We start from the raw sequence: 21,252 nt of genomic DNA on the forward strand, positions 1-21,252 counted from the left end.
TTCTTCCACTCTATGGACCAATAAACCTATCAACCAATCTGACAATGGGGTCTGATCAGTGACCTGTGGATACACTGCATTACCTATGCCAGACGGTGTGTGTGTGCTTGATTGCAGGAAGTACTATTAACAAAAAATGTGAAACTAGTAATATTGGTGACATTATCTGTTTCCTGCATTATGGCGTATTTCCAATTGATGTTGTCGCTATTTCTCTCTTATTATAGCATAAACGTCATTGAAATCAGAGGTATGTATAATTGACTTCGATTTAAAAAAAACGAATAAAACAAAAGGTTGGTGCTCAAAGCCTTGAAATACAATTTCAAGGCTTGTTCCAAAGGTTGTTTTGGTTATTCTTTGACAAATATTATATAATATCATTAGCAATAACTGTCAGGTCATACATAAACTAATTAGACAAAATAAAAATAAAACACTTACTATTTAGTCTTCTATGAGGTTATTCAAAGTCATAATATGTCATAACATTCAAACTTACTCGGTTGTCCTAAAAAAATAATGAATTTGACTGAATTCCAAATTTGGTGTAAGTTGTGTTATGGTCACTAAAATGACCAAAATCACCTGCTACCGAGTTCACTCAACACCAAACAGTCAAACACACTCATACAATTTTTTTTTTGTATTAATCATACAACTTCTGATTATTTATTAATTAGTGCATTATGGCTGTCAATCAAATCACAATGCAATATTATACAATATTTTAACCCATTTATTGTAAAGATGTCCTTATGCTATGGTTACTTAAGTTCTGATGAGATTCCTTTGATGGTCTCAGTTCTTGATCCAAGATCAGGCATGTCCAACATTATGTCTCAGACTTGTACCCGAGTCCAGCTTGTTCGAGTCCGAGCCGAGCCGAGTCCATTTGTATCCGAGTCCGAGCCAAGTCCGAGTCCTTTTGTGTTCGAGTCCGGACTCGAGTCCAAGTCCAGGGGTGCCGAGTCCGAGCCAAGTCCGAGTCCAACAAAAATAAGATCCGAGTCCGGACTCGAGTCCGGTCAAAGTCCATGCCCGGGTGTGTGTGTGGGGGAGATCATTCAACTTCTGATGTGACATGTGTCTGCCTACTGGCATTGCTTCGTAGGAGCCTATTTGTATAAAAATGGGTCATTTGGGTGTAACAAAGTGAAAAAGGGTTAATTGGGTATAAAATGTTGAGAGAAGGGGTCACATTTTGAAAAAAAATGGGTCATTATTTCCCAAAAATGGAGCAAAATTTTATATTTTGTTTCTAATTTGAAAATTTACAATACAAATTTGCTGAAAAAAAAGAAAATTCCAAAGTTTTTGATGATAAAATTGTAGAAAAAGAAGGTCATTGGCCAAAAGTCACTCACTACACTACACCACACACCGCTCTCCCTATACACACCTACCCTACCAAACCATACTGCAGTTACTGTCCGTTTTCCTATACACAATACACAGTGCTCTCACCATTGACGCGTGACCTCTATGTATGTTGGAAGAATGGACACTTGCCTAGTTAACATCACTGTGTGAAAAATAACCAGCCAATATTTAATTTATTCTCCAAACTTCTAGCAAATATATTTCTCTAACATGACCTAAAATTACAGCTAGGTTAGATGTTCAGAAATGGTCGCACTTTTGTAAAATATGAGTGAGGGCAAGGCATAGCTAGCCAACTCCCCGTGTTAATTGAATGGAGATTTGACCGAAAATATTGGTATCGGACCGCTCACTTCTGAAGGATGCCACAAAAAAACGGTACAAGCTACATTTAAATTATTCTATGAAATTCTAGAAAATATAGTTTTGTAACATGTCCTAAATTTTTAGCTAATTTATGTGTTTGGAGAGGGTCGCACTTTTGTGTTTTAGGAAGGATATGTAAACGACAAATAACACCAAAAATATGAAGAAATTATTTCCAAACTGTGTTAAGTCAACAATCATTATGTTGCTCATTTTCAAGAATGCTGGTTAACAAAAAGCAGGCCATTGTCTCATTTCGTGAACAAAGGTCCACATACCATTGTGTCCTTCCGTTTCCTTTATAATCGGTTACCCAACTGAAGCTATAATACCAGCTTTATTGCGATATCGCACATGCAAAAACAGACACATGTGCACAACCAGAGAAGATCCGATTTAATCAGTTGAGCTGTTTCAATGAGTGTTATCTTGGTTTAATAGCTTTTAATGGGGTTTAAGTCCTGCAAAGGTTGAGATGAATTCTACTGTAGACATGACTGCATCATGCCCCACCCACCCCACCCTACAGAGTTAACATTTCAAAAACTCAACCCAACTCAACCAACTGTACACACACCCCTTCAAAGTCCCATACCCATGAACAGGTAACTCCTGATGGTAAAAACTACATGTATCCATCTATGATGTATCAGACCACCTGTATCAGACAGCACTCACAGCAGTCATGTGGGGCTATCTGTGTGTGTGTGTGTGTGTGTGGCACACTACATGTAAACGCACAGTGAACTTGCACCCACCCAGGGACTAGAGAAGTGTCACTAGGCTGCATGCAGCATACATGTAAATGAATTGCAATGTATTCAAATATATTATAGAAAAATAACATTATCATCATCATCATCGTTATCATTCTCGTTATCATCATCGTTATCATCATTGTCATAATAATAATAATACTAACAGAAATTCACCTTCAATTCTAAACATCTTTTCAAAATTGTCCCACACAAATGTGCACCCTACAGCAATATTACAATTTACTGAGCTGAGACGTATGGTCCAGTGTGCATGTTTCTCTCTTTCAAGATTGGATTGGAAAGTTCCATGAAAGAACTCTTAGATATTTTTATGTAGTCCAAATATTTAATAAAATTTGCATTTAATTAATTATTAATTATTTCAATAATGATAACAATAATGATTCTACTAAGTGACAGATAAATCTAAATAATTTGGTGTTTATGTAGGATACGGTATATGACAGATCAGAGATTTGACAGCCCAAATTAATTTTTAAAATGGCCAAATAAGTAAAGTCAACAAATATGAGATCTATTTTGACATTTTTAGATAATCATTTCACATGGATTTAATTGGACTGGACTCGGACCGGACTCAGCTTCAAGTCCGAGTCCTTTTGTGTCCGAGTCCAAGCCGAGCCGAGTCTTTTGGTGTCCGAGTCCGAGCCAAGTCCGAGTCCAACAAAAAGTGGACTCGAGTTCTCGAACGATACATCACTGTTATGTCTACCCAAAGAAGACCCTGGTCTACCACAGTCTCAGTCCAATTCCTAAAGACTATGTTTTGAGTATCCTTGCTGGTATGCTGGTGCTTTCCAAACGGCCTTCTATGTTGACCGTAAGCTCCTCTCTCGGAGATCCCCTGAGCACGCTTTCTGCTCTAGTTGGCAGATAGACTAACATTGTTAGTCCAGCAAAAAAAAATCCCACAGTTTGTTAATGGAAATATTTCAGTCAGCCGCTTCTTTGAGTCGACAAATATAAAACGCTATTGGCTCTACAACCGCCTTTGGTGTATTTTATTTAAGAACCACGATACCGAAGTTTGGTAAAGTTTGGACCACTACTGGCTAGTAGATCAGATTATAATAATTTCATAACTACTGGCTAACATAAGTTTCACAGAGTTCTCTCCTAGAACTTGACACTGGTCCCAAATCAATTACTCTCCAGACCTTATATTTAATTATAAGGATAATCATCCCCATATATGTCATATTACATCATTTCTAAATATAGCACCTTGCATCACCACAAGTTAATCAGAATCATTCACCCATTCGTATTAGTATTAGTATTTAGTATTTAGTATTAGTATTTGTAATAGTATTCTTATTAGTATTAGTATTCTTATTAGTATTAGTATTAGTATTAGTATTAATATTTTTTATTAGTATTAGTATTATATTGATATTGCTGTTTATTTAGCACAGTATATTCCATATGATGTTATGACGGGCGCAGTCTCATCTGCTGAAGTTTCAATTTCATGGAAATGTAACGATCCTACAAGAAGTAACGAATATTCAATTTCGTACACACTGACTGATAAAGATCAGTGTAATGCCGTAGACGGTGTACGCGGGGAACAACAAACAGTTTGGGATCATTCGAACTGTGCATATGATGCCAGCAATATTGCATCATGCTGGGTGGTAGTGTATGAACTTACACCATACTCCACATACACGTATTACGTCAAATCAAGGTTACAAGGCAGCACTTATCAAAGCACGGCCAACAATTTTCGAACTGATGAAGCTGGTGAGTACAGCAGTACATTTTTTTAATTCGTAGGCCAGCACCCTATACAAGTGGAGCTCGGGTGCAAAAGGGGGCTGAGATGTTCAACAGGGAGCAGTCCCCCCTTGCGTATCCCATCAGGATAGAGCACATCAGACATATCGGATTGCATTTTGAAAACGAGGAATATCCTTCTGATATCAAATAATTTGATTTGTTGAAATTCGCGATATAATACACATTTTATAGCTTTAATAAAATTGATATTTTTGAAATTTAACAGTCCTCAAAGTAAGAGGTATAAATCGAATGATAAGTATGTGGCTGGGATGAAAAGCAGTCCATCATATGAACATTTGCATTTTGACCTTTCGTATTGAATATATAGATTTTTTTTTTTTAAAGCACTAAACAATTTAGGTCTTTTAGGGACAAAATGTATATCTTCAATATGAAAGGTCAAATACTCCGAGGAAGGTTAAATATCAAATTTTAATAATTAAATTTGTATAATAAAGCGAATTTCAAAAAATATTTGATATCAGAAGGACAACCCTCGTATTCAGAATCCAATTCTCTCAGTTCAGGTCCCACAAAATTACTCTGCGAATGCTGCTGTCGATTCCTTAACATGTCTAACAGACCCTCAACCACGCCGCCTATTTTTGGTAATGGCAATGCTATCAGTAACTGCTTTTTTTACAAAATTCAAATTTTAAAAGTTTGTCAACACTTAAATAACATTTTGTTAAAATGTTTTGCTGCAAGTTTTTAAAAATGTTTTTGAATATTATTAAAACGTTGTATACCCTTTATTTATCCTTTATATAAGTTTCGAGTTTTTCGGTAACCTTTTGTTACCTTTTGCGAATGTTTGTATAATGATTTGTGTTGTGTAAAATTATTGGCTGCTGCGTCACATTAGAGAGTTACTTTAGAGAGCCAGAGCTACATGTATTCAGATGGGATGGGTTTGGGGTTGGTTGAGGGTTGCAAAGTTGCACTACTATCAGAGATAGTTGATATGATAGGGTACACAAAAATGCATGATAATAACTGAACCGGAGTAGCTTTTGGCGGGAAAAGGTCATCGAACTTTATACATGGTTATATTTCTATTTATGGTAATAAGTTGCTCAAATTGTGTTAAAACCATATATCAATGTAGGCCTATATCTCTTATTAAAAGAATTAAAAATATGTTCAGTTTTAACTAACTAGGTCTTGCCATACTTGAGTTATTATCCGTTAGATCTCACGACTTTTCAGTTCAAATGGCTCCGATTGTGACAATAGGGAGGTGTCAAAATATTTGTTTTGATACAACACTTCCAATAAAGAAACGATTGCACTAAGATGTTTTGTTGCCTAAATAATACATCAAAATTAAGATATAGATAAAGAAACATCCAAGATTGTGTAGTCATGAAATCTTCAACTTTGTGATTTTTTTAACCTTTGAAATGTGGACAACGTACTCTAAAAACTACATCAGTAACCGCGATAAATATAATAGCATAATAACTTGCTTGGTATATACTAATCAAATTCTACTTAATTATTCTTTTCATTCACGAAGCTCCAAGTGATTTTCCTAATTGGATACAGAATTTAATAGAGCAGAATACAGCAACAAGTCTGGCATTTTCCTTCAATTATATACTGTGTGGAAGCCGACGAGGAAATACCAGTTATGAGTCAGAAGTAAAGAACTTGAATACCAACGAAGTAATTCTTACTGCAAGTTATCAATACAAGAAAGAAAATGACCGTGTTGTAGTCACTATCACTGGCTTGCAATGTGGTACATTGTATACCTTTAGAGTTAGGGGATCTAATAGGAATGGAGAGTTGGATGGACCCTATTCATCACCCTTCATGGGGGAAACATCCTCATGTGGTAAGTGCAAATGGACTAATCTCAGTTGAATAAAAGTCACAGAGCAACAGCAGCAAAAATAATTTGGTTTAGCACATTTTGATTATCAACATACTACATCATAGTACCATCGTCTGTACAGAGGCATGATCCATTAAAACACAACAGTGTACTACTTAGTATTACATTAATCTTATAGGAAACGAGACAAGGAAGGTGTTTATTACATTTATATTTCAATAGGTCTTCCGTGTCTTGGGTCAAGGCCAAGAATATATCAACACAAAAGTTTTGGGCGTTTTCTCCCCTTCTGAGAAAAATCATGAACATGGGGGCACCCCTCATATCATGCCTTGGGATCTACTTTATAGAGCCCATACGTAACGTTCATCTTCTGTGTCATGCTCCCCTCTGACCCGCTTTAAAGCAAAATTCGACAAAAATGATCAAACATTTGCAACCAAAACTTTTTTGACAAATATCAAGGTCCAGCATCCGTTTTGCATACTTCAAAATGCAATATGAAATCACCCATTTCTAGAGCATCCAAAGCAGGCTTTTCAATATTGGGAAATCGACTGCTCAGTGCCAGAAGTGAAAGTGAAATAGCTGCCATGTGTAGATGAGGGCAATATACTATACTGTGTGTAAATTGCCCAATGTTCACAGGGCAGCTATTGCACTTACCCACTTCTTGCAATGAACATGGTGAACAAAAAAAGTTCAAATTAGGTGTTTCAAACAATCAAATTAAATGTGGAAATCACATAGTGACAGATGTCGGTTGCAAATGTATCAAGAAATGAACATCGTTGAGTAGGTGAATTGTATTGGGCATATCATATTAACTTGCCATTGATGCTAAACAACATTATTGGTCGAATACGATAGGATTTCAGTCGTAATTACGTTAACACGGCCACCCAATAGGGCAAGGGTTAAAACTCAGGTTGTTGAAAGCAGGTAGTTGAATTCAGGCGATCATGCATGGAGGCTTATAGACTTGAAACAGGCACTGTCATTGATTGATTGGTTAGGGTTAGATTAGGGTTAGGATTATTGTTAGAATTAGGATTAGGATTTGGCTTATGATTAGGCTTAGGGTTAGCTTACACAAAATAATTACTTTGTTGGACACACCCCCCCCCCCCCAAGTTACTTGTTGAATCAAAAGCTAGCTAGTGAGGGAAGCAAACAGATTATGAGCACTATGAGAAAAGTTTCTAACTATTAATACCTGAAATCATATCGTGTTCGACAAGTAATGCAACATACGTCACTATGGATTCATTATTATTAGCCGTCAGTACTAGTGGAAATTTATAATTTCATAAATGTATAATTCATTCAAAAGCGATGAGAATTGGACGAAACGATGAAAATTGAAAATTGTAGAATTTCTATGAAACTTTAAATGCATTCTCATCAAAATGAATGATAAACACTATTTATCGTGTTAGCAAGATGTCACATTGTTTTATTGTTTTAATAATATTTTGGATATATGACAGCGTCCATTGATACAATTCCACCAGTCCTGAGTTGCCCAACAAACCAACAAGCCACAGCCCCACAAGGAGCAAGTGCTGCTGTTGTATTTTACCCGCCAGCAACTGCAACTGATAACAGCGGTGGATTTGTTCAACTTACTTACGGAAACCCATCGGGAACAATCTTTAACCTTGGGCAAACCGTAGTTACTGTAACCGGTAGAGACCCAAGTGGCAATATTGGACAGTGTACATTCACAGTTACAGTTTCATCATCAGGTAAGAGAGATGTCACAACTGCTGTAATGCGACGGCGCATGCTTCTGACGAGGTGTCTTCTTATTTCTTTTTGTTCAATGCTGTTCCACTTTCTGAAAAGGATGCGGCGCAAACAGGGTTGTGTTTGGCTGGATATACTTGTTCGTTATCTTCTTCAGAGTGTCTCCTAGGTTCTCTTTTAATCAACCATGAGACGAACATAATTAGAATAAAATTATAATAAAAATGGCGCGCACCATAAGGCACGTAGTGCATTGGATACTCATCAAGTAATCTATGCAGAATCCCGGGTGCAGAATCCCTTGTATGGGAACTTCTTCAACTTTTGAATCAGACCATTTACCATTGAAATGCTTGTAACTTTTTCCAACAAGATTGCAGGGCAACAAATAAACGTTTCGATTTCATATATCGATATGTATGTAGTGATGCTTGCAGGAATTTGGGCTAATATAAGATATATGGCTATTGTAGATGATTACTCCCTATATTCCAGAAAAATACAGCACTAATATTTTTGTATTAAAAATATTATCCTGTTTTGCCAAATGAGACATAGCTAAATCATTATCAAATAGTTAGTTCTAACTGATAATGAAAGTCAAATTTTGATATTTAGTCAATTTTTTAAAATAAGAGCCAAACATATGCGTTTTTAGGCTATTTTAAAATAATGTTCTAATATGTTCAAGTATTTTGCATGTTTAGTGGCATATCAGGGTCAGTTGTCTGAGTGGGCCAAGACAAACCAATTACGGTGGGCATCATTTTGGGGGTTGTTTTTTCTTTTCTTTTCTTTTGGGGTGGGGGTTCGGTTAAAAATTAACTTGTTTGGGTTTCACCCCCGTTCACCCCACAAAGACCACACATTATTTTACACCATCTCCCGACATACCCCAATTAATATTTAGTCAAGTCTGTTATTAATATAATGTACATTTGTTTCAGATTATATATATCAAAGTTAATACTTTTTTTGCTCTTCATTTAAATATGTGTTTCTCTTTCGGTGTTTACCCTATTCATGTGCATGACACTGTTTTATTTTTGGTAATTATTTTCAGATATCAATGAATGTGCCAGCAGTCCTTGTGTTAATGGCGGGTGTCAAGACGGAATAAACCAGTACATGTGTCAGTGTAATGTTGGCTGGTCTGGAACTAACTGCGATATCAGTGAGTTACATATTTTTTTACTCTCTGTATTTTATCGATGAGCAACATCTTGTAGTTATTGTAGTATATTATTGCTTAATTATTACTTGATTTATTTCACAAAAGATATCAAGGATAATTTGAAATCAACACATTTTAAAAATACGATGGTATAGTGTCACAGGACACAGGGGAAGTTCCCCAATAGATTTTTAATTATTTTAAAAACATTGGAAAATACCCTCCCCCATCAGGCCTATTGGCCCCACTGTCATGCCCCCATAGAATGACTCACGAACTACGCCAAGTTTCATAGTCTCGTGCTATTCTATTATAAGTTCATTCATTCTTGTGTACCTGTTTCTGATATTAACTTACGCCCAATCATGCTCATGAAAAACCCATGTAAGTGTCATTATGCCTTTGTCATACCTTGCATCATCCGTGCCTGTTCTGGTTTGATAGAATGTTTGTAAATGTCTTTAATTTTTTGTAGGCTGATCTTTAAACGACTATTCTCCCCCACTGCAAACAATGTAGTAATTTGGTTGATCTTGGCCGAATGCAAAGGTTAAATCCCTGTCAGGTATTGTTTCAAAGACATTTTCTGAGAATGGTTACAGTAGCGTAGCGTATTTTTCTGCGCCTTTGCCTCTTCAACACAGATATTTTACACCTCAATCACATAAGTACCCAGCACACACAAAAACGTTAAACAAGTTTTATTTTGAGTTTTGGTTTAGGTAAATACGTTTTAACAACATTAAACTTCGGGTTATATAAAGATCATGAAAACGTTTTAAAACGTTTTGTATGAAAACACACTGCAACAGTATTTTTTAAATGTTTTGAAAATGTTATTTTGGCAAACATTTTTGGCCAAATATTTTGTCAACACTTAAATAGCATTATGTCCAAACGTTTGCAGTAGGTTTTTAATGTTATGAAAACGTTTTATGCCCTTTATATACCCTTTATATAACCCGACATTTAAACGTTTTCTGACCAGCAAATGATGTCGAAAACGTTTTGTGTTTGCTGGGTATATTATTATACTTTGTTTCTGTTGATTTTAATAACACTTTGCACATCTAGTTTAGTGTTCATTCAATGCCATTATTTTATTTCAGACATCAATGAGTGTGATAGTAATCCGTGTGTTAACGGCGTGTGTTACGACGGAACAAACGAGTACTTGTGTCAGTGTAATACTGGATGGACTGGATCTTATTGCGATATCAGTGAGTTATATCGAAGTTAATTTTTTGTCTTCTTGATTTAAAGGGCATATATATTGCTTGGACAACATCATATCATTGGCAAGCTAATATTATGAAGACAATGAAATTGACTCCTTTTTTGAGAAAATAAGACGTTTAAAATTGATATTCCGCAAAAACCAACTGTAAGCGGTGAGTTCCTTCGAACAAGACAGATTTGACCTAGAAAAAAGTTGACGTCATGAAATGAAATGTGCCCGCTTTAAAAGAGTGGACTGTAAACACTCTCAATGCACAGAACGTATACTGTTGTTGTTCTCAGAAAAAAAAATCATATGTATATCAACATCATAAGAACTATTTCGACTAAAAAATAAAAAAATATTTTGAGCTTAGAATTTAAGCGTGATCAATCTGAGACTATTCAGGTGTACTAGTCTCAATGATCAATATTGTATTTATTATGCAAATAAACAATTTCAATGGGCCAGTAGCTAACCTTTTGTTGACCATTGAAGGTCGCGCATTTATACATGAATCATAGATCATCTGGATGATATATGCATGAATGAACATTAAAAAAAACTCTAGGCCATTATGTTATCGTGAACATAGGGGTCGGCGGGTAATCCCACTCTTGATATTGGTATGGTTTATTCAATCTTACGTTGTTTTAATGTGTAGTAATAGGCTTAAATGTAAAGATGTTCGGGATTAACCCACTCTCCCCTATAGTGTCCGCTGCCTTGAAAATTAATTTCGCTTCGAACAGGGGAAGTACCCGTACGAGGCCGAACTTTAACTAAACAATTTCTCTTTTTTCAGGAGAAATATGCATACAAAATTGCAACGAGTGTCAACTTGTAATGTAATAATTATTCTCTTCGAATAGAGTTAAACTTGTTTTTGCAATAGATATGCCCTTTAAACAAGTTAGTACATTTATGCATCACTTCAGTGTTTATTCTAAATGGCACTGTTATATTTTCGGCAATTCTTATCGGACTTCAATGAATGTGGTAGCAGTCCTTGTGTTAATGACGTGTGTCATGACGGAATAAACCAGTACATATCAGTTGATATCAGTGAGTTACATGGGGTTGTCCGCAATCACTGTAAAATTATTTTAAACATGGTAAAGTTAACTTAAATAAAGGCCTCAAGGTTAGAAATCAAATAAGAAACTCGGGTAAAAAGTAAAAAATAATAGACTTCCAAGTGTCACTCAACATTCATGTCTGTCAGATCTGTTATAAGTTTTACATGGTCTTTAAACGACATTCCTAATAGTTCCATTACTTGGTTGATCTTGGCTGAATGACAAATGTTTAAGTGCTGGGATAGAATTTTGTTACAAACTAAAGATGTCAAGAAGGTTTACTGAACACTTTTCTGAGGGTTTGTCTATTCAACGCAAACATTTCAACACTTAAAACCCAGTAGTATTATTATAAATATCAAAATTAATACCTTTTCCTCTTGATTTTTTACATCACTTTCGCTGTTTACTCTCTTTTATGGCACTCTTTAATTTTCGGCAATTCCTTTCAGATATCAATGACTGTGCCAGCAATCCTTGTGTTAATGGCGGGTGTCAAGACGAAATAAACCAGTACATATGTCAGTGTAATATTGGCTGGTCTGGAACTAATTGCGACATCAGTGAGTTACATCAAAATTGCTTTCTACTCCTGATTTTTTTTTAAATAGGAATTTTTTAATCACTTTCTCAGTTTTCATCATATTTCTGTCATTGTTTTTATTTTCGAAAACATCTGTTCAGATGTCATCAATGACTGTGCCAGCAATCCGTGTGTTAATGGTATGTGTCAAGACGAAATAAACCAGTACACATGTCAGTGTAATGTTGGGTGGTCTGGAACTAATTGCGATATCGGTGAGTAAATCAAAATTATTTTTTACTCTTGATTTTATAAAAAGATACAAATTTTGTGATCACTTTCAATTTTCATGCAATTTCTGTCATTGATTCATTTTTGAAAAATCTTTTCAGATGTCATCAATGACTGTGCCAGCAATCCGTGTGTTAATGGCATGTGTCAAGACGAAATAAACCAGTACACATGTCAGTGTAATGTTGGGTGGTCTGGAACTAATTGCGATATCGGTGAGTAAATCAAAATTATTTTTTACTCTTGATTTTATAAAAGATACAAATTTTGTGATCACTTTCAATTTTCATGCAATTTCTGTCATTGATTCATTTTTGAAAAATCTTTTCAGATGTCATCAATGATTGTGCCAGCAATCCGTGTGTTAATGGCATGTGTCAAGACAGAATAAACCAGTACACATGTCAGTGTAATGTTGGGTGGTCTGGAACTAATTGCGATATCGGTGAGTAAATCAAAATTATTTTTTATATATAAAAAGATTTAAAGAAATTGTGATCACTTTCAATTTTCATTAAATATCATTGTTTCATTTTCGAAAAATCTTTTCAGATACTATCAGTGAATGTGCTAGCAATCCTTGTGTTAATGGCATGTGTCAAGACGGAATAAACCAGTACATTTGTCTTTGTGATGCTGGATGGATTGGAAATAACTGTGATACCAGTACGTTTATCGAATTTATACTTTTGTTTTATTCAAGTCTATAAATCAGAGGAGTTTGACGCTGCGATGGGAACCTGAGAAAGTTCATCTACTTGATCGACGTTCATTCATTTAATGGCAGCCATTTGTCTCTTTTAAGATCTCTGGAGAAGACACCTATCCAATGATTGTTTGAAATGTATAGTCTTACAGTAGGAGTAACATGTTATTCTAATTCAACTTCCATTGGAGGCATGGGCACATCTCAAACAATAAAAAAATAACTCTAGTAAACAATAACCACAAAATGTAGACTTGAAATATCATTTTGCCATTGCTGGGGCACGGAGACGCTACGAGTTCCAGCGGTGCCATCGTGTTGTGCATGGAGTTTTAACTCGCTTCCCTCTCCCTCTTCCCAGGGGTGAAATAGGGAGCTGTTATCATGAATATTGTCTATTGAGTGCCACCCAAAGGTATGAGCATAACTTGGGCATTGCATGGCAGTTGACATAAATGTAAATGGCTGTGAATAACACGTGCATGGCGCTGTATAGATTCCAACCGTTTTTATATCTTGTAGCATAAACTATACAGTAATAAAACCATAATACAATGCATAAGTATCAGAAAGTATCTGTTTTTATTTTACACAAATTCTCATAATTTGTATGTACCAATTGTCACTTAATGTTTTCAAATATCGTACTTATGTTTGCGTTAATTTTAATGATTATTTTTCCACATGAAATGAGGTCAGAACCAGTGCAGTATATTTTCATAATTTGTGTTTCGATTCCAAACAGTCTACTTTGCTGGTATAACCATAGAAAGTGTTCTTGCCACAAGCATAACATTCTCCTGGTCTGAGGATGCGTGTCCTGACCCATGTCCTGATGGCATCACCGGCTACTCATACAGACTGCTACAAACTGGAACAGGGGCAGAGCTTAATGGTGGTGCTACAAATGCCAATGAGAGGATGGTGACCATCACAGGGTTGACTCCTTGTACTGAGTATTCATTTAGTGTGGCGGGTATAAGTGGGGGTAATACAGGAGAATACAGCAACGCAACGATTGTTACAACTGCGGAAGAAGGTAAGTACGCAATTAATTAGAAAACACCAAGGACATACTAGGAAATAACATTAAAAACTTCAAAAATGTATGATAAATACACAATCCAACCGTTAGCCTCATATTACCTTGACAGGACCTTGGAATGAGCCAGCATGTACTCAAAGATATGGCGTCATCATCAATTACTCTTACACGTTTTTGGAAACAGGAAGCCCAATCTTCATTGTTGAAGATGCCATTACGTTAAATAATACCGTAACTTTTCGAGATCTAGAGGTACAGACTGATTATACATTGTTTATATCAGCAATGACTAAAGCCGGTTTTGGACCACAGGGGATTCTCAACAGTCAAACACTCGGAAATGGTATATATGTCCTTTTTTTATTCAGATAAATAAATCTCCTTTTTATCTAATTGCTATACGGGTAAACGAAATATAAAAGTAGGGATGACCAATGAACCATCAACTTGATTAGAACACTCCCATAGACATGCAGGGAGCTCAACTGTGCACTGCTTGCACAGACATTTCTAAATTGATCTCATTCTTTTATTGTTCAATATTTTTCTGTAAAAATTGGGGAAGTTAATGCCAATTATATTTTGTAACTATCTTGCAAATTACAGTAACATAACTTATTTCATTTTCCTGTAAGTGCGAGTCAAAATTGGTCCATCGCCACAGTGCGCTTAATTGCCAGTGGCTGAGTTCAGCACTGCTCAAGAATGGCACAAAATATTCATGTCAATAATTTCAGGTGAAAAACGTGGCCTACTGAGCTGAAATGTGGCAGAGTTGTCTGTGATACCTCTATCATACCCTCTGTAAAAAGGTTAAAATATTGAACATGTAGATCTCGAGTTAAAAATTATATCACCAGCTTCCCTTTGGAATTTCCTTACTCCTTTCGAATCATGCTACGAAGACACCTTTCTGAACATAAATGTGAAGTTTCGTGCTCATTTGATGTATTTTCCACCTGATTTCAACCCGAAACGTTTTCTTATATTTAGGCCCATACCATCTACAACTTGCTGCTGGCTATACCTTGTTTAGAACTTTCAAAAGAAGTACCTGAATGTGCAACCATAACTGTTTCAAAATAGCCCGCAAAAGTCATGCAGGTAACTCCGAGATCATGTATTGAATTGTTTTGAATGAGGAATACTACGGGAACCAGCACCTTTGTTAGAAGTCACACATGAGCATGATGAGTGAAGTGGATAACCTCTATTGTTGTGAATGAGTCAATGACCTTCAATGACACTTAAGATTTAATTTGCATACACCTACTAATTGGTCATATTAAACCCAATAACATTGACATTTTTTTTTGTGTAAAAAAGTTTACCTGGACTTAGTGCAATTTTGATTTTGTGCCATATCGGCCATCTTGGATGCTTTTTGACAAATGTTCGTTAAATGCATGATTTCAATGCCTCGGTTTGAAAAAATAATTTATGCCATTGACTAGTAAAGTGCCATTTCATAAGAAACCCCTTTGATACTTTCACAATATGCTTGTTTCATGCTTTCATATATGTTAAAGTAAAGAAATATATAAAGGTAAATATAATTATGCTTATGCCAATTTTGCTCCCAATTGATATTTTTGGACCTTGTCATTTTATTTCGTTCCAATGAGCGGTCAGAATGGGAAACTTTGAAAATTCATAATTCGAAAAGTTTTTGACCGATTGTGACAATTTAACCACCAAAATACTTCTATTGATGAGTTCTATCCAGAATTTTTGTAGCAATAGGGGCAACATGAAATGTTGATGGTTATCCCTAATAAAAGGTAAGTAAATCAGCCGCTACTTATTACATTAAATAAAATATTTTAATTTACTGCAGCTTAAACAAATATGAATCATCAAATATTTCTGACATTACTTGTTCTCATTGTTTTTCCTTTTTATTTTAGGGAAACAGCCAACCAATATAGCACTGATTGCCGGTTCTGGAGGAGCTGGTGTGATCATCATTGTCTTTATAATTGTCGCTGTCGTCTGTTTAAAACACCGGTATGTTTATGTAACTAAATATCAATTTACAAGTATACTTTGCCGTAAGGCATGCTCGTGTTTTGGGGGCTTTGGGGGAGGGGGGGGGGTAAAAGCAGTGGTGGCAAGAAAGAAGGGCTGCGGAAGTAGAAGGGCGGCGGAAGTAGAAGGACGGCAAAAAGAGTTATCAAAGAAAAAAGTGCGGAAGAATTATAAAAAAAGGTTTAACAATTTTACAAATGTGACTATACATACAATTTCATGCTTTTAGGTTGCTAGCGCCTATAAACCTTTTTTTTTTTTTTTGGCTCTTCACTTTTTCAAACCATCGAAACGAAAAAAGGGTCAACCTTTTCGGGCTATTGATAAAGGGATGCGGCAAATGTACCTCCCCCCGAACGAAGTAGCCACGGTACGACACTGTGTGGTATAGGATCCCTGTAACATCTCATTTCCATAAGATTGAATTTTGTGGTGAGAGGTTGTAACGACCTATAGTATAACTTATCGCGCTAAAAGTTAGCTGGGACCTTTAAAAGACCGACTATTGTGGCACTGAACAAAGTAGATAAAGTCATTTGAACTTCAAATACTTCCCTTCATTTTTTGCACACAGCATACATCGGAAGATCAGATGACAATGGTCATTCATTTAACATTCGAGAGTCATTCAGAAAGTTCTACCCCCACCCTCATGATACATCAGCTTCTGCATTATACTAATCCTTTCACAAATTGTCTGTATTGGAAACCCAACTGGAAGCATAACATGATGTACCATTTTAAAGCTTATGATATTTTCTAAACACGAAATAAAACTAAATTGACCTGGCCGTATTTACGGCTCGTTCGTGGTGTACGGACACATATTTTCATGCCAAGTTTGAAGAAGCTACTATTCACAGCATCAACGTTATAAGAGTGGAGATAGACTTATTGAATGACCCTCGTATAAATCATATCATAATTAATCCCCAAAGTTTGAAAAACAAAAGAATCGAATTCAATCTTCTTATTTGCACCACATCGGTGCAAATAAGGGTGGGTTTCCCGTAATTCAATACACCTTGGTGTAAATAAAGCCATAATATATAATGTACGATACCATACAATTTTAATGTTGTTATTATTTTAGTCAAAATCCTTAAATAGTAATAACTGTCGGAAACAGTTTCTGTCCATTTTTGGCCGAAATAACATGGTAAAGTAAAATATCCCCATTTTTTTGGTCGTTTAACGTGGAGTTCTATAGGGGAACTTAACGTCTGAATATCAAACGTAGACATCGGACGTACGTTGGCTCTCCTGTATCGAAGCGAGGTCACGTATTTAGCTATTTTAGAAGATATTCCACGTGCGAAATCGACGTAGATACATCGTTGAAAATGCACAAAATTTGTCCATTTCACAATATGTTTAAGACAGTCAAAGATAATGAACATGCGAAGGAAAGTCTAATTATTATTATGATCCTTTTTGTTTGTAACAAATCATTATAATAAAGGTACAGCGATGTGTTAAAAATGGACAAAATTTAAACGCAATATTCATACGCATAGATTGCCCATTGAAATGTGTGTGATACTTTGCGTACAAAAACTTACATTGCGATTTCCCATTTTGGATTCCAACGTAGAATAAAACGCAGATGCTACGTTGAAATATGCTGATTTTATCTCATGTCTAAGTCCATGCAACGCGCCCAATTTTCAGGACAAAAAAGTCTCATTTTAAAAGTAAAGTCATGATGTATGGATGTAGTGATCTTTAATCTACCAAAATATATGTTTTGGGCAACTCTAATATTTGGGGAGCAAAAAAAAACCAATTAAGTTTAATCAGCATGTAGGTCAAAATTTTAGTCAAAATCAAAAGCGGCCTGTTTGAATTAAGCAAAGACTCAGCTTACTGTTATATTTTCAATCACTATGCCTTCTATCGACCTAGATTAGATTAGATCAAATATTATAGCCTTCATTCCAGCTGACTTGTTCCCCTTCGTGACGAATGAGCACAATCCAGTTTGGAACCGAGACTAGCAATATTTATCACCGTTTTAACGTACGTAAAAACATACGTGAAAACGTACGTTCCACGTGCTGCGTTTGGAACATCGCAATGTCTCTATTATGTCACATGCACTGTTGACCCGACAAACACACCGAATTTAGCTGATTTCATTTAGGTGTGTTAAAGTTTGAACATGTGTAGCCTATAATGCCTGAAATTCGGGTTTGAAAAGATTTAACTTTCAATATATAGTATTTAATATCTAATATTTCATGTTCTAAGGCCGTGGTGCGAGTATGATAGTTCTACTGAACCACAACATCAAAAGCCCAATGTACCGCGCAGTGTGTCATTGTGCGAATAAGAGAGAATTGCTCTAAGCATAGCGGTAAAGCACTAGTAGCTAACCTTCATTTTATGTCTTGTCATTATTTCATTTGCCCTCTCACTCCATCTCCCTCTACAAAGGATTTTGGTTCTTATCAAACATAATTTTAATGATGTTTATATTCTTGTTTACAGATCTAAGAAATCTAGAGAAAGACCCAATGATCATAAATATGAAGAAAATATCCACCCATCTAGATCAATTGAGATGTCCAGGAACCTCGGATACCAGCAAGACACGGATCAAAGTGTCTCTAGTGGCGGATATGCCATTCCTGACTCAGATAGAGCGCAATTTAGATATTATGAAGAAGCGAAACCACCCGGGTTTGCAGTGAGTGGTGAAGCACAAGCGAATGTTGAAGAGTATGCTTATGCGCATCCCGAACTTAATGAGAATATTTGGGTTGGCAAAAAACATCCTTATCAAAATGTTAAAGTGTAGCTTACTTGAAAGTTGTTCCACAACATTGGGCTAATCCATTCATTCTAAAACCACACCCCTCTGAGGAAGACTTTTTAAATAATTTCAGATCCAACCAGTGTCATCCATATAAAGTGGAAACGATGTACATGATTTTGGAATTCCAAAATGTTTTCAATATGAGGCCAAATTATGTAAAATTCAATTATATTTATTATGTATTTTATAAATTTCAAGAATTTTCAAATCAATTTTAACAGAAAACTTGCAAATCCTTCTAGCTGGATTGACGGTGGAACTGGAATAAGATTGTAATAAAATCTTGCAAGGGGGGGTTAAATGGTATAGCCCAATACCTATTTGATTCACCTCAAGCTTGGTAGTGATGTACGTGCGTATTTTGCTGGTCGTAGTATCGAATCGCGCGCGTAAAGTTAATCGTACAGAGCGTACACGCCCGCGTACAAGGGCGGTTTGTTGGCACATTTGCGGCGCAATCGCGAAAAGCGTTGACGTCACTACCGAACTTGAAGTGAACCAATGTATAGAGAAAATATCATCGCAACAGGATTCAGGATTCAGACGCATCCAGTATATTTATGAATAACATAATTTAAAAGCATCACATGAAAAAAAAGTTTCTTTCAAAATAATAAAATTTATAGAGGAGTTCTTAATACTTTACGCAGAACATATTAAATGCTTACAGGACGATGAGTCATAAACGAATGTGTCCATTAATACTGAACAAATAATACACTAACAGGAATATATAATCGTTATGAACATGGCTTTATGCTAAACACAAAAATTGTCAACCGCTGCACAAAGAGTTGTATGCACATGTAAACCATAGCACTCATCCTTGATTTTGGGGCTTTTGTGTAGGTTGTCCTAAGGCTATAGATTCTAATTGAATTTCGCGACGGCATACTCACATAATTACGCCATGGCGATATCTTGTGCTGAATGTTTGTACTTAGTATCACTGGATAGAAGATATCTATAGCTATAAAACATATCGTTATGAATACGGCAGAGTGACGAATCGAGAATTTCGAGCAAATTGAGTTTTTGTATCTTATGATTACGTTTCAGGTTATCTTTTATTTCTACCAAAAATTAATAGTTACTCCCCGACGTAGTAATTGAAATTTTGATTTGGACGAATCGCGCCTAAGTGCGATCATGCCGATAAATGAATTCGGCAGAGAGACGAATCGTATAATTAGCACAAATCAGGTTGATTAATAGTATTCTATAGCGGGAAACCCCGAATTTTCTATATTACATGTCCTATAGTGATATATTTGATACCAACGTATAGCTGTGGGTTTCTTCTATCCAGTGATACCAAAATAAGTACAAACATTCCCCACGTGACATCGTTATGACTTAATAATGTGAGTGCGCCCCCGTGAAATTGGAAAATCCCAGAAAATCATACGCAATTTAAAATCCTCGAGTTTTTGCTCAATATTACAGGGATGACTGTTTATAACTTATATAACAAGTTAAGATTACATAGCCTAAGGACAACCAGTAATTTCTACACAAAAGCCCCAAAACAAGAATGCGTGCTATGGTTTACACGTAGTTGAATGCGTATTCGACCCCGAATGCGACTCTCTGCGCAGTGGTAGACATTTTGGATACAGCATAAAGCCGAATAGCTGTTAAAACGCGTTTTGAGGGATATATCGAATGTTCTAAGTTTTTAGAAGGACCAATGGAATGGTACCAAGATTTTCAAACGCCGTTTACTCAGAGCAGCAATGTTGCGTATTCGACACTTTGCTGTGTTCATAACGATATATAATGATATTAAATGAGGGTAAAAAACCATCCAATGGTAAGTGCTCAACCCGTGAAGGGAGTCAAATACATAAATAAATTATTTTAGACTTAATGCTAGCTGTAGTTTTACAGTACTGTTTCGTAAAGGTCTATAAAATGTATTTTAAGTATTATCATTTGTATTCTTACTCTTATTCTTGTTCTCATATGTCTTGTCCTTTTATATACAATCTTCTCCCAACCAGGTCATTGATTTCTGTATTTATTTTTTTTAGGGTTTGTGCTTAAGTTTAGGGTATTTTTCATGAGTTCTTGAGATCCTGAGTTGTCTTAACTATTTTTTTTTATTTTTTAAATTTTTACTCTTTCGGGATTTTGGCACGAGGGCCTAATTTCCGACACGTCTTGCACGCCCATAACGATTTATGTGGAATAAACGGTTCCAAAAAATAAGCCCCCTCCCTAAGACATTTTGGTATAATCCAAAAACGGATTGATCAATTATATTGTTTTAATGTTTGGAACATGCATCAAGTGAGCGGGTTTTTGTTGCTACTTTTTATCATCTTCATGGCAAAAAACAGCCATTTATGAAATTTTCGGCAAAAACAATTTTTTCCCTTTTAGTGAGTAATTTATTCAAAAGGAGCATCTTTAATTTAATTTAATTTAAGCTTTTCCTGATTTAGGTGTCACATATTCAAAAACA

The 21,252-nt window shown here is 35.7% G+C and overlaps 1 protein-coding gene across 1 annotated transcript; it reads left to right on the forward strand.

Annotated features, from left to right (window-relative positions):
• Positions 1-151: 151 nt before the first annotated feature.
• Positions 152-20,656, forward strand: LOC140169374 (uncharacterized). The gene is made up of 15 exons (XM_072192635.1): positions 152-250; positions 3,939-4,274; positions 5,833-6,153; positions 7,644-7,901; positions 8,966-9,076; positions 10,186-10,296; positions 11,827-11,937; positions 12,059-12,172; positions 12,290-12,403; positions 12,520-12,633; positions 12,741-12,854; positions 13,640-13,933; positions 14,049-14,282; positions 15,847-15,946; positions 18,458-20,656. Exons 1-15 carry the CDS (start codon positions 181-183, stop codon positions 18,765-18,767), a joined length of 2,712 nt encoding a protein of 903 aa, XP_072048736.1. The 5' UTR covers positions 152-180; the 3' UTR covers positions 18,768-20,656.
• Positions 20,657-21,252: the final 596 nt, after the last annotated feature.

The sequence above is a fragment of the Amphiura filiformis genome, chromosome 1 (assembly GCF_039555335.1).
Source record: "Amphiura filiformis chromosome 1, Afil_fr2py, whole genome shotgun sequence".
Classification (NCBI taxonomy): domain Eukaryota; kingdom Metazoa; phylum Echinodermata; class Ophiuroidea; order Amphilepidida; family Amphiuridae; genus Amphiura; species Amphiura filiformis.